At 39.6% G+C, this 14,257-nt stretch overlaps 1 protein-coding gene across 1 annotated transcript in view; it reads left to right on the top strand.

Moving 5' to 3' along the window:
* Nucleotides 1–482: 482 nt before the first annotated feature.
* Nucleotides 483–14,257, top strand: part of LOC134336425 (sodium-coupled monocarboxylate transporter 1-like) — a 76,237-nt gene continuing 62,462 nt past the window's right edge. The window contains exons 1-5 of the mRNA XM_063030644.1: nucleotides 483–642; nucleotides 1,432–1,493; nucleotides 5,784–5,923; nucleotides 10,805–10,870; nucleotides 12,397–12,448. Of these exons, the coding sequence (XP_062886714.1) occupies nucleotides 497–642; nucleotides 1,432–1,493; nucleotides 5,784–5,923; nucleotides 10,805–10,870; nucleotides 12,397–12,448 (466 nt within the window). The 5' untranslated portion in view covers nucleotides 483–496. The remainder of the gene's footprint in view (nucleotides 643–1,431; nucleotides 1,494–5,783; nucleotides 5,924–10,804; nucleotides 10,871–12,396; nucleotides 12,449–14,257) is intronic.

Raw genomic sequence — 14,257 nt, 5'->3', positions numbered from 1 at the left:
CCTACTGAGTCTACTCAAGAGGACCAGAGCAAGATCAGAAGGGGGTGGGGGGAGGCATTACCTAAAAATTAGAAAGCCATTGAGTTGTAGACTATTCATGGATAAATATGAGCTACACTTTATAACATATATCTTACATTTCATTACACTTGCATCATATTTATATTATATGTAATGCACATTATATTTTGTAGCCAGCTTTCCATTTCAGCATTCAGATTAACAACAAAGTGCTATTGACAGAAAAGTCTGATTAATGACAAAGACCAACCAATAGAGATAGTTTATCAAATCATAATGAAACGATGGCTGATTCAATTTCATATTGAAAACAATCTTGAAACACCTTCAGAAATATTGCTTTGGGCTAATTTTCAACAAAAGAACGGCCAGCTAATCAATCTTGAAACAATTAAGTATGAACCTTTAGACTTCTTATCAGATTTATTGGTTTCATCTGTCCTTTTGAGCTCTGCCTTTGTCAAAAGGAACAGTCATGGTTGACAGCAATGTCTTTCAAGTCTGGGATTATGTGGTTTTTGCTGCTATGGTGCTTGTTTCTGCAGCAATTGGATTGTTTTGTGCTTTTAAAGACAGAAGGTCTGGGCAAGAATCAACTGAAGAGTTTCTAGTGGGAAACAGGTGAGTACACTTTGGAAGCTTCTCATAGCAAACTTTGTTAAATCTATTATCTCTTGTAATAAAGTTTTTGCAAATTGCAAAAAGAACCAATGATTATGCCTCGGCGCCTTTACTTAGGAATTTGCGGAGATTTGGCATGACATGTAAACTTTGATAAACTTCCATAGATGAGTAGTAGAGAGTGTATTGATTGGCTGCATCACAGTCTAACATGGAAAATCATATAAACATCAGTGAATATGCCCATGGTTAAAGCCCTCCCCACCACAAGAAACTGCGCAGGAAAGCAGGGTCCATCATCAGGGACTCTCACCACCCAGGACATGCTCTCTTCTTGCTGCTGCCATCAGGAAGAAGGTAGAGGAGCCTCATGATTCACACCACCAGGTTCAGGAACAGTTACTACCCCTCAACCATCCGGCTGTTGAACGAAAGGGGATACCCTCTCTCAGCTTCACTTGCCCCATCATTTAAATGTTCCCACAACCAATGGGCTCACTTTCAAGGACTGTATCCCATGTTCTCAAAATTTATTGCTTATTGATTGATTGATTTATTATTTCTTTCTGTTTGTATTTGCACGGTTTGTTGTCTTCTGCACGCTGGCTGAATGCCCAATTTAATACAGTCTTTCATCTGATTCTGTTGTGGTATTATTCTATAGATTTATTGAGTATACACGCAAGAAAATGAATTTCAGGGTTGTATATTGTGATATATATGTACTGTACTTTGGTAATAAATTTACTTTGGACTTTGCTTAAAGTGTTTTTCTTTTTTTTTTAATAGACAGATCTCTGCATACCCAATTGCTCTTTCATTGGCTTCAAGTTTTTTGTCTGGTATAACAGGTATCTGTATATTTCACTGTGAAAATTATATTGATATTACATTGTAAATTGCTAATTTTATTGAAGCTAGTCTGTAAATATTGTTACGTACCCCGTAACTGGATTGCCAAACCAGCAGAAATGGATCACTCAGTTGGAGTCTGGATTACTAGAACTAAGAAAGTTTTATTAAAGAAACAAGCAACATAGTAATCAAAAGGATAATAAATACAACAGTTCAGCAATGATAAACACACATGTGCACAGAATTAAGATAACAGGATCAATCAAGCTCTATCATTGTCTAGGGGTAAATGACCAATTTCAAAGTGACACAAAGTCCAGTTCAATTTAGTTCAGTTCGCAGTAATCGTTGCCATGGCGATGGACAACGTGGGGGGAGGGAGAGAGAGAACGAGAACGACTGATCATTCAAAACGGCTTCCACTCACAGACCTGCGATATTGCTCACAAGCAGCTTTCGGGCGAGCCCTTTGTGATGTCACCTGGGGTCACCGACTGTGACCCCTCCTCCAGATGCGGTCGATCCTCTGCAGTGAACCCGGCACCCAAGCAAGGGAGGACACACACTGGGTTCCCGCTGATCGTACCTTTCCACCCTGTGCGTCTAAGGCTGATCCCGCGATCAGCCGTCCAAGAGCTTCCCACCGACTTGTGAGAGGCGCACCGCTTCCAGGGTCTCATTGCCTCGGGGTGTCGTGTGTGTTGCCTTAGCGAACCTGTCCCTTTTTATCCCCCTGCTGGGGTATCGCCTGTCCATCAAAGGGGGAGCCGCTCTAGACAGCTCTCTCTCCCGTCCCTTCATTACACATCTCCAAATCGCCTGTTCATCACTTCAAACAGTTCAGGGTTCAAAGGGGGAGCCGATCTTGACAATACCCAGACTGATGGCTCCTTCATTAACACCTCCAAATGCTGCTTCATTGTGTGCCTTATCTCTCCCTCCCCTGAGGACAGGTGGCAGACCAACTGCTGATGCCACTGGTGCTAGCCCAGGCCAGCAAACATCTTAATTTATGTGTATTCTCGTCACAATATGCTAAGCTGATTTTCCCTTGTTATTAAAATGTACTTTTCCTTTTGCAAATATTAAGTATAAGATTAATTGTCTCATGTGTGTCAGTGTGTTGATGACAACTTGGAGCTCAACCTCTGAACTTGCGCAAATGTCAGCTGGTGAATGGAGACCAATAACTTAAACTGGGGTGACCTTAGTTTTGGGGTGGAGGAGATACAGGTTGATCAATTTCCCCTTTGTCTTTAGATCAGCTCTAATCCAGCAAGAAACCCATAAAAAGACTTGGCTTAACTATCAGAAAACAGCAGAACTTGTTTAATAAGAAAGACCAGAACACCAGCAACTAATTAGCCAGAAATGCGAGATGGATAAGATACTCTATGCTCTGAGGGAAGAGAATCAGCTTTATGTGCACCTGACAATGTCCAAGAGGAAGTTGGTAACCTAAGGAGTACTAATGCAAGAGGTTCTGAAATGCTGGAAATCCAGAGGAACACACACAAAATGCTGGAGGAATTCAGCAGGTCAGCCAGCAGCTATGAAAATAAATAAACAGTCGATGTTTTGAGCTGAGATCCTTCTTCAGGACTGGAAAGGAAGGCAGACACTAAGAACTTGCTCATAACCGTGCATAGATTCCTCAGTAGTATCATGATCCCAACTAGCTGAAAGTCAAGGATGGTGGAGAAACTTATTAAGGAATGAGCAGTGATCAGTATCTGTTAGAAAGAACACTTTGTACATGATTGCTTTCTTAATTTTATCAATCGAGATAGTCCTTGTAACATCATTCTCCAATTTGGCCATGCAAAGAAATACCTCTCTATCTTGTAACTGCTTTATGATGGCATTCAAGTCATCACTGTAACTAGTGGGTCTACAGCAGATTCAATCTCAGTGCTGATTATTGTTAAACAAGATTATCCCAGTTTATAAGACTTTTGACCATAATGCTAAAGCTGGGAAATAATTGACAAGAGACACTGAATGGGATGTGTTACAATGTGCAAAATATTTCTTCAAATTAATTTTTCAAGACCTATGTTATTACTGGACAGGCTAGTCTTTATTTTCCACACCTTTTTGCCCTTGAGAAAGTGGTGGTGAACTATTTTGTTAGACCAATATAATGCTTCTGATGAAATTCTTCCCACAGTGTATCTGGGTTTCAGGATTTGTGTCCAGTGATGGAGGAGCAATATAATATACTGTGTTTCCTAGCCAAAGTGGTGTGTAATTTTGGAGCAGAACATGCAGGTACTGCTGTCCCATGTGCTTGAATCCTTCATCATGATGGTAGAGATCACATCAAAATCATTTGAATGCATTCAAAGAAAACATCTAACTCAGCCTGAAGAGATTCAACATTACATCTAAAAACTAGGAAGTCATTGCACTCAATAGATACACCTGGTACACATGGAAGAAATCTGTTCAAGAGGGAGCTGTGTTACATGAGAATTACCTTCGTTGTGCTGCAGAGAGCAAGCGAGAGCGGTGAAAGGAGAGACTGAACAGCCAAAAGACCCAACAACTAACCACAGCCACCACTTTCTCTTGCCCACACTGCACCAGAATATGTGGATTCCATATCGGCCTCTACAATCACCCGAGGACCCACCAGGAGCCAACCCCTTAGGAAAATATCATACTTGACTCGAATGATCACACTACCTTGGTAGAGATCATAACTTGGAGAGTTCGGTCATGGTGATCTAGTTATGTAACTTTTATGTATTTTGTTGATGGTACACCTTGCTATCATTCTGTGTCTCGAAAGGAAGGAATAGATGTTTAAGGTGACAGGTGGTCTTAAGGTATATTCATCATAATCATAATTCTGTGTCATGTTGCATGATGTGGGTGATCACGGCCCATGACCATGATTGTTTTTGGCAAATTTTTCTACAGAAGTGGTTTGCCATTACAGCCTTCTGGGCAGTGTTTTTACAAGATAGGTGACCCCAGTCATTATAATACTCTTCAGAGGTTATCTGCCTGGTGTCATTGGTTCCATAACCAGGACTTGTGATATGCACCAGTTGTTCATTCGATCATGCTCTACCTGCTCCCATGGTTCATGTGACCCTGACTGTGTGTATGGGGGGGCTGCTAAGCAGGTGCTACACCTTGCCTAAGGGTGAGTTGCAGGCTAGCAGAGGGCACCTCCCTTGGTAGAGATATATCTCCACCCTGCCACCCATATTAAGATAGATAAATCAACAGGGTTCAATCAAGTGTATCGAAGGATGTTGTAGCAGCTAAGCAAGAAATTGCAGAGGTCCAGGCAAGGATCTTTAGTGACAGGTGAGGTAATGGAAGACTGGAGTATGTCTAATGTTATGCTTTTTTTAGGAGGGCTATAAGGATAAACCAGCGAATTACAGGCTGATGTGCCTGATATCAGTGGTGAAAAAGTTAATGTACTTTGTACAAGATTCTGAGTGACAAGGTCTTCCAGCATTTGAAAAAAACGATCTTTGACTTTTGGTGTGAGAATTGTGCCTAACATATTTGACTGAGTTTATTGAAGAGGTAACAGAAGACTCAATAGGCTAAATGGTCTCTTTCTGAAGTTTAATTATTCTGTGACTTAAAAAAAAATCTGGAAATGGTTTCACGAATCTTGAGAATAACTGTTCCATGAACAATTTTTCATCTAGACCAAAGATTGTTAATCACCAGCCCCCACTTTAAATATTCACTTCCTCCATCTCTAGTGCATTGTGGCTGGAATGCTGCCCATTTACTTAATGTGGTACAACAGTCTGCTAAGGTCTCTTCTGAAACCTTCAACTCCTACTGCCCAGAAGAACAAGGATGGCAGGTATATGTGTATAGGGTCAGAAACCATCCAGATGTAGTCATGTAACATTATTTCCTCTTTGTCATTGGAATAAAATCCTATTCTTACCTGCCTAGAAGCACCAGAGGAATATATGTTGCTGTTCAGTGGCTCAGCATGGATTAAATGGGTCAAAGAGCCTGTTTCTGTGCTGTACTTTTTTATGACTATTCAAGCAGAAGAGCCATCAACAATTCATTACAGACAGTTACAAGTAAATCTGACCTTGTTATCAGCACAAACTGCAAGATTTTATTTAAATATCTCTGCTAATAACAATTTAGAAAAACTGAATATTTACATGCTTAGATGATACAATAAATTTTACATTCTTAACATCAGGTAACACAATTACAATAAGTTTATAGTCATATGAAAGTGTAAAGTACTATTTTACTTAAATGAGTCTTTTCTAACCTTATTACAGTGATTGGAAATCCAGTGGAAGTATACAACTTTGGGATGATGTTCCTGATGTTTGGTGTCACTTGGTTGATTACAATGATAGTCACTACTCTGATCTACATTCCATTGTTCTACAGACTAAACTTAATTAGCACTTATGAGGTAAACATTTTTAATTTTCATTTTGTTTTCAGATGTGATCGGTAGGTGGGAAGCCTTTAAAGGGGAAATTTTGAGAGTGCAGAGTTTGTATGTTCCTGTCAGGATTAAAGGCAAATTGAATAGAAATAAGGAACCTTGGTTCTCAAGGGATATTGCAACTCTGATAAAGAAGAAGAGGGAGTTGTATGAAATGTATAGGAAACAGGGGGTAAATCAGGTGCTTGAGGAGTATAAGAAGTGCAAGAAAATACTTAAGAAAGAACTCAGGAGGGCTAAAAGAAGACATGAGGTTGCCTTGGCAGTCAAAGTGAAGGATAATCCAAAGAGCTTTTACAAGTATATTAAGAGCAAAAGGATTGTAAGGGATAAAATTGGTCCTCTTGAAGATCAGAGTGGTCGGCTTTGTGCGGAACCAAAGGAAATGGGGGAGATCTTAAATAGGTTTTTTGCGTCTGTATTTACTAAGGAAGCTGGCATGAAATCTATGGAATTGAGGGAATCAAGTAGTGAGACCATGGAAACTGTACAGATTAAAAAGGAGGAGGTGCTTGCTGTCTTGAGGAAAATTAAAGTGGATAAATCCCCGGGACCTGACAGAGTGTTCTCTCGGACCTTGAAGGAGACTAGTGTTGAAATTGCGGGGGCCCTGGCAGAAATATTTAAATGTCGCTGTCTACGGGTGAAGTGCCGGAGGATTGGAGAGTGGCTCATGTTGTTCCGTTGTTTAAAAAAGGATCGAAAAGTAATCCGGGAAATTATAGGCCGGTGAGTTTAACGTCAGTAGTAGGTAAGTTATTGGAGGGAGTACTAAGAGACAGAATCTACAAGCATTTGGATAGACAGGGGCTTATTAGGGAGAGTCAACATGGCTTTGTGCATGGTAGGTCATGTTTGACCAATCTGTTGGAGTTTTTCGAGGAGGTTACCAGGAAAGTGGATGAAGGGAAGGCAGTGGATATTGTCTACATGGACTTCAGTAAGGCCTTTGACAAGGTCCCGCATGGGAGGTTAGTTAGGAAAATTCAGTCGCTAGGTATACATGGAGAGGTGGTAAATTGGATTAGACATTGGCTCGATGGAAGAAGCCAGAGAGTGGTGGTAGAGAATTGCTTCTCTGAGTGGAGGCCTGTGACTAGTGGTGTGCCACAGGGATCAGTGCTGGGTCCATTGTTATTTGTCATCTATATCAATGATCTGGATGATAATGTGGTAAATTGGATCAGCAAGTTTGCTGATGAAACGAGGTTTGGAGGTGTAGTAGACAGTGAGGAAGGTTTTCAGAGCTTGCAGAGGGACTTGGACCAGCTGGAAAAATAGGCTGAAAAATGGCAGATGGAGATTAATACAGACAAGTGTGAGGTATTGCACGTTGGAAGGACAAACCAACGTAGAGCATACAGGGTTAATGGTAAGGCACTGAGGAGTGCAGTGGAACAGAGGGATCTGGGAATACAGATACAAAATTCCCTAAAAGTGTCGTCACAGGTAGATAGGGTCGTAAAGAGAGCTTTTGGTACATTGGCCTTTATTAATCAAAGTATTGAGTATAAGAGCTGGAATGTTATGATGAGGTTGTATAAGGCATTGGTGAGGCCGAATCTGGAGTATTGTGTTCAATTTTGGTTACCAAGTTACAGAAAGGATATAAATAGGGTTGAAAGAGTGCAGAGAAGGTTTACAAGGATGTTGCCGGGACTTGAGAAACTCAGTTCCAGAGAAAGGTTGAATAGGTTAGGACTTTATTCCCTGGAGCGTAGAAGAATGAGGGGAGATTTGATAGAGGTATATAAAATTATGATGGGTATAGATAGAGTGAATGCAAGCAGGCTTTTTCCACTGAGGCAAGGGGAGAAAAAAACCAGAGGACATGGGTTAAGTGTGAGGGGGGAAAAGTTTAAAGGGAACATTAGGGGGGACTTCTTCACACAGAGAGTGGTGGGAGTATGGAATGAGCTGCCAGACGAGGTGGTAAATGCGGGTTCTTTTGTAACATTTAAGAATAAATTGGGCAGATACATGGATGGGAGGTGTATGGAGGGATATGGTCCGTGTGCAGGTCAGTGGGACTAGGCAGAAAATGGTTCGGCACAGCCAAGAAGGGCCAAAAGGCCTGTTTCTGTGCTGTAGTTTCTATGGTTTCTATGGTTTTTAATTTCTTTTATCTTCTGGCTCAGTGCTGCACAACCTCTTAAGGGGATGTAGGATTTCTAATCCAAATCACTTCTGAGGGCCACTAACAGAAAGGTGTTTTACTTTAATTATACTTTGCAGATGCTGACACAGTTTGTCATGTTTTAGGACACAAGTGGTGGTTCTCATTGATGCATTCATCAAATCCATACTAATATTTTTAACCTTGTAAATGGCCTCAGCATTACCCATGAGCTAGGAATCTCCAGGTTAAGCAGCATCTGTGGAGATAAGAAGATTTAAAATTCAGGTCAATGACTTTGACATTTTGGCAATGTTTCCGCTTCGCAGATTTTGTAGACCTGCTGAGTCTTTCCAGTATTTTCTGTTTATATTTCAAATCCCCACATCTGCAGTAGTTAGTTTTTTTAAAGTACTTGAGCATTTCTCGGATTGTTGAGAAGAAAGAGCTTACCCTTCTTGTTTTTTTTTCACTGTTTTAATGGAGGTCGGGATTGAGGACGTGATTTTAAGTTTAACTCTGTTTGGTTTCAAGTTAGCCCATTGCTTTGCTTTGCTTTTAGTTAGTTGCACGGTGGGTTTTTTTTTTGGGGTTTTTTTTTCTTTTTTTTTCCATTGATATATATAAAATCTAGTATACTATTATGTTATCTTGCTTTCTTATGCTTAAATTACATTGTTTGTAGTATTTTCTTTTTGGTATTGTTATCTTTTGGAATTTTATTATACTTTAACATTGTATTAATGTTTATATGGCTTACCTTTTTTGTATACTTACTCAATAAAAAGATTTAAAAAGAAAGAGAAGAAAGAGCTTTATTTCAATGAAAGAACTAAGGCCCAGTGGTTACTAGCACTGATGGAGCTCTGAGACAAACGGAACTTCTGAAGTAAATGCAAAAGTCATTCAGAAAAGTTGCGATGAAAGCACCTTTTTCTTAGAAAACATAGATATTCATACCTCCCCCCTCAGAATACAAGCATTTACCACTTCCTTTAGTGGAGAAGCTAGATGCTACATCTTCCACAGCACTACTGGTGATATCTAAGAAATCACTACTGTGACAGAATGCTTCTCTTAGGGAGCTGGGAGCTGTCCTTGGATTTCCCAGACCTACATCTGCATCCTCTGTTGATATTACAGAAAATTAGTAAGCCATATTAGTATGGAATTGGACAGCCAATTTCCATTTCAGCTGCATGACTGTTGATAGCCCTACAACTGGATTAGCTCGGATAGAGAGTGGTTAGAATCTAACCATTAGGTGGACTGAAGTGCATCTTGTAGGGTGGGTTAATTGTGCTCTGTAGGTTAGATATTATGCATCACAGCTCAAGTTAATATGGAAGAACTTTGAAACAGACTTCTTTGTGACTCCAATATTCCCAGTGGGAATTGTATGTCCTGAATACTGTGCTCGTTTAATTGCCTTTAATTTTAGATTTCTCTAATTGGTAATAAGTATCACCAGCATTGTCATCATTATATGCTGCATATATATACCGTTGGCCTTGGCGGATTTAAAATATGGAAGAAAATGTTGAACTTGAATGGGTCAAGGACAGTGGAAGCAGACAGTTCAACTGCCTTTGTTCCTGCCATGTGCTTAGAGATGGAGGCTACCACTTTGTGGAAGTGTTTTCTATCCTCCATTTTGTCAGATGGAGTTGCTTTGCTTTCTGTGTTTTAAAGTAGACACAATGATGTTTCAGGTAATCTGCTGGACTGGAGATCATTTCCAAATAAGAAATTTTTGTGAGGTGTTCTTTAATGTAACATAACATGTAAGTTTGTGAATTTGGGGGGTTGGTGCCTGCCTGGAGTGATTCGAGCTGGTTACTGAAGAGAACAACCATAAATTACCAACTGTCACTTGTTGGGAAGAGGGCAATAAATGGATGCTGGCCTAGAGCAAAGCCAATAAAAAGGTGTTAAAGGTCAATCAGATGACCTACAGCCAATGACACTAGAATGCAATATTTGAATTGGTAAGGAACGAATATAAAAGTGGACACTTCGAGTGTGCTGTCAGTGATAACTCTCTCAAGAGATCCACCATCGCAAGGAAGAACTCCCATGCCGGGGGCTGCGGGAAGAAAGGATCATTCATTTGGCCAACAGAGATCCCTTATTTCAGTGTTATAAATTGGACAAGTGGTCTGAGTGAGTATTGGTACAGAGGGGACAGTGGAATTCATGTTCCAAGCTGTTGGCGCGGGGTCAACATAATTACGTTGCCATTTGTACAGAGATAATAAAGTGCCAGCTTCGATTAATTACAAGTTGCATAGTGAATTTCCTAACCTAGTTCCATTGACGAATGGTCCACACATACTGTGGCCACTAGAAAGCATTCTAAACAGTTACATGTATATATTTGTTATCATCACCATTATGTACTGTGTCCTATGATGTAAGCAATCATGGTCTCATGACCATGATTGTTCTTGGCAAATTTTTCTACAGAATTTTCTACAGAACTTTGCTTCACTTGTTTCACTATTGCTAAGCTAGTTTGTTAGTTCTCTATCGTTATATAAGATCATTTGTCTTTGCTGGTTTCGTCATAAAGGATTGTATGTAATTTTTTCAATTTGGTACTCAGTGTACAGTATTTGGAAATGTGTCATACAGTGTTGAATCCTTTACTCATTCTCTTAGCGGTTTTGCTTTGTTTTTACAAGTAAACCGTGCAGTAAAATAAAAAAAAATCAATTATATTTTCACAGTACCTTAATAGAAGATTTGGTCAGATGGTGAGATATCAAGTTGTTTGTTGCTTCATGATATATATGGTAAGTTCAAACGTACATTTAAAAATGTTCTTCAAATTCTATGCAATTGGCTTTTGATATTTGCAATTTCATGTGATTTTTGTGCAGTTCCTTTTGGCATCTGTCTGGTATGTGGATGGTTCGTACATTACTGATGCCAATTACTTGTCTTGCTGACAACTTCTGGATTCTCAAATTTTCTCTCGACGAAATGTAATGGCAAATTCTGTCTAAGTTATAAGCAACTGTGTGCTTTTATTAGAAAAATAGTGGTTTCCTTTTTTGTTTCACTGGTACTTACTTAAGTGCTAATAATCACCCTCAGAGTGGAGGAGCAACTTTTCATATTCCATCTGGGTACCCTCCAACCTGATGACATGAATATCAATTTCTCCTTCTGGCAAACTAATTCCTATTCCAGCCCCACCCCATTCCCCACTCTGACCTTCTAATTCTTCTCACCTGCCTATCATTTCCTCCTGGGTCCCTTCCCCCTTCTCCCTTCCCTTTCTCCTATGATCCACTCTCCTCTCCTATCACATTCTTTCTGTTCTACAGTATGTTTAGCTCGTATTCCATTAAGAGAGATTGTATCATCTTCTAGACGTCCAGATAAATAATACTCAATCTTACAAAATTCTTCAACAGCATCTATTGTAGATTCCAACTATATGCTCAATTCATTATTTAAATGATAAGATTTAAATAATGGACCATTTCCATCTTAGAATTGTTGGAAATTGTGACATAGCTGAAAACTGTTCATCTCATTGTGAAGATCACTTGGTCTGTTCCATCTGTGCCATTTTAACAAAAGATAACCCATTACAGTTTCCAGCATTAAGTCCTTTGTTCCTCAGGCTAGGGTTCAAGTACACATTCCATTACTGCTTACATGTGAAGAGGGTTTCTACCTTTACCTGCCTGCAGTGTTAGAGGCAGAAACATTAGAGACTTTTAAGGGACATTCAGATAGGCACATGAACATGAGGAAAATTGAAGGATGTGGACTTTATGTGGGCAGAGGGGATTAGTTTAGTTGCCCATTTGATTACTAATTTAATTGGTTCAGCACGTCACTGTGGGCTGAAGGGCTTGTTCCTGTGCTGTACTGTTCTAAGTTTACCACCTTTCAGTGAGTGAGGTCCAGATCCCTATCATCCTCTGGTTGAAAAGTATTTCCTGTTCTCCCCTCTATCAATGTTCTTGGCTTTTGACTCCATTGCTAAGGGAATAATATTTTCTGTTCACCTGCCCCCCCCCCCCCCCAGGCCACTCATAATCTTATGTAATCCATCAGCCTTCTCTGTTTCCCCAGTTTATCCAATCTTTTGTCATGGCCTCAAATTTCATGTCCTGAGAACATCATCCATGAGCTGATTAAGTATTTCCTGTTGTATCCTAACAAAATTGAGCATTTTAACCAATGAATTCTTTTTAGACCTTTAATTATACTAAGAACTAATTACGTCAAGTGGATATAAAACAGATCCTTATTGTGTTATTAATTTATATCTTAGGTAATATTATTTTCTTTTACTTTCCAGTTCTTTTATCTTGGCATTGTCACGTATGCACCATCATTAGCACTAAGCCAGGGTAAGTGACATTTTCTTATATTTTGTTTAAATGAAAGACTACAAGTCATGCTTTGTGGATAGCACACTTCTGAGTCAGAAGCATTAATGTTCGACTTCCACTCTAGAAAAATGTGGACAAAGTTCAGTGTACCACATGGAGTGCTGCACTTTTGGACGTGATGTTAAGATGAGCAGGAAAGTTCTTCCTTGAGTACTGGCCAACATTTATCCCTCAGTGAATATGACTAAGTCAGATTACCTGGCCGTTATCACTGGCAGGAGCTTCTATCATGTTTTCCATTTGATGGAAGTGACTTAACTTCAAAAGTGTGTTGGATGCACAGTGCTTTGAGGACATCCGGAATAAATAATATACATAATGTAATTTCATTTCTTACATATATTAAGATATTCTAAAGTATTCAAGTTGGTTGGCTTGTGTCAATAATTCTATATTTTTGAGGGGTGGGGGTATTTTTATTGGTATTGTTTAATGTGTTTTTACAGTAATGTTGCAGGTCATCAATCATATTTGTTGGGGTTTCAAACTTTGCAACATAAATTGAATAATAATAAATCTTTTAAATAATAGTTTTTTTCTTTCAGCTTGAGGAGAATCAACAAGAGAAAGTTCAAAATAAATTTATTAGCAAAGTACACATATGTTTGCATATTCAACCTTGAGATTCATTTTCTTGTGGGCATACTCAATAAATCCAATAACCATAGTAGAATCATTGAAAGACTGCACCAACTTGGGGTTTCAACCAGTGTGCAAATACAATAAATTGTGCAAATACAAAAATAAATGATAATAATAATAATAATAAATATCAAGACTATGAGATGAAGAGTCCTTGAAAGTGAGTCTATACATTGCGGGAACATTTCAGTGATGGGGCAAGTGAAGTTGAGTGAAGTTATCCCCTTTCGTTCAAGAATCTGATGGTTGAGGGTAATAACTGTTCCTGAACCTGGTGGTGTGAGTCCTGAGGTTCCTGTACCTTCTTCATGATGGCAGCAGCGAGAAGAGAGCATGACCTGTGTGCTGCGTGTCCCTAATGATGGATACTGTACTGCTTTCCTGCAACAATGCTCCATGTAGATGTGCTCAATGGTGGACAATGTAGAGGATTAATATGCTTCCCCTTTCCCAGAACAATATTCAGACTGATAGAAAGGTTCCGAGCCCAGGCTCCTTAATTCAGTAGTTGGTATAATGAGATGAATACAATTACAGTGTTACAGCAGCTAATACGTCTGGGTGGATTAATGTCCTGCAATGCTATGCAGAAGAACTCAAAGCTGTTGCTGCATGAGGATGAAAACAGATTTAGCTTTGATCCTGTTTTTCCAATCTATTTTGGGAATTATAAGTCATAAAGGCAAGTTGAACACTGGCAGCTAATGCATTCTTTATATTTTGATGTTACTTAAATCTAGCCTTCATATGACCTTTGATCTCATCTATAATGTACTGCTATAAGTTGACATCATCTGCCTTTCCAAAAGGCAAGCAGTGCAAACTGCTATTAAGTAGACAAGGTGAGGAGGTCCTGAAGAGAGATTATAGGGAGCTACCATTGGCAGAAAGGTGTAAAACAGGACCTCCAGGGTAGTAATCTCTGGATTTCTGCCTATGCCACTCAGCAGTGAGGGTAAGAACAGGGTGATTTGGCAGGTTGTTCATCCATCGTTGACGTCGATGAGGGCCTTGACACCATTATGATGGTGTCAAGACTAGCGCGTGATTTGGATTTAAGTGAAGGAGAGTTGCGCAGCGTCAGCCTCACTCTCTCTTCCCAATTCCCATCTGGATCCAGTGACA

Source organism: Mobula hypostoma, chromosome 22 (genome assembly GCF_963921235.1).
Source record: "Mobula hypostoma chromosome 22, sMobHyp1.1, whole genome shotgun sequence".
Classification (NCBI taxonomy): domain Eukaryota; kingdom Metazoa; phylum Chordata; class Chondrichthyes; order Myliobatiformes; family Myliobatidae; genus Mobula; species Mobula hypostoma.
Note: the sequence above shows the minus strand (reverse complement) of the source record. Positions and strands in the feature narration are given on the sequence as shown.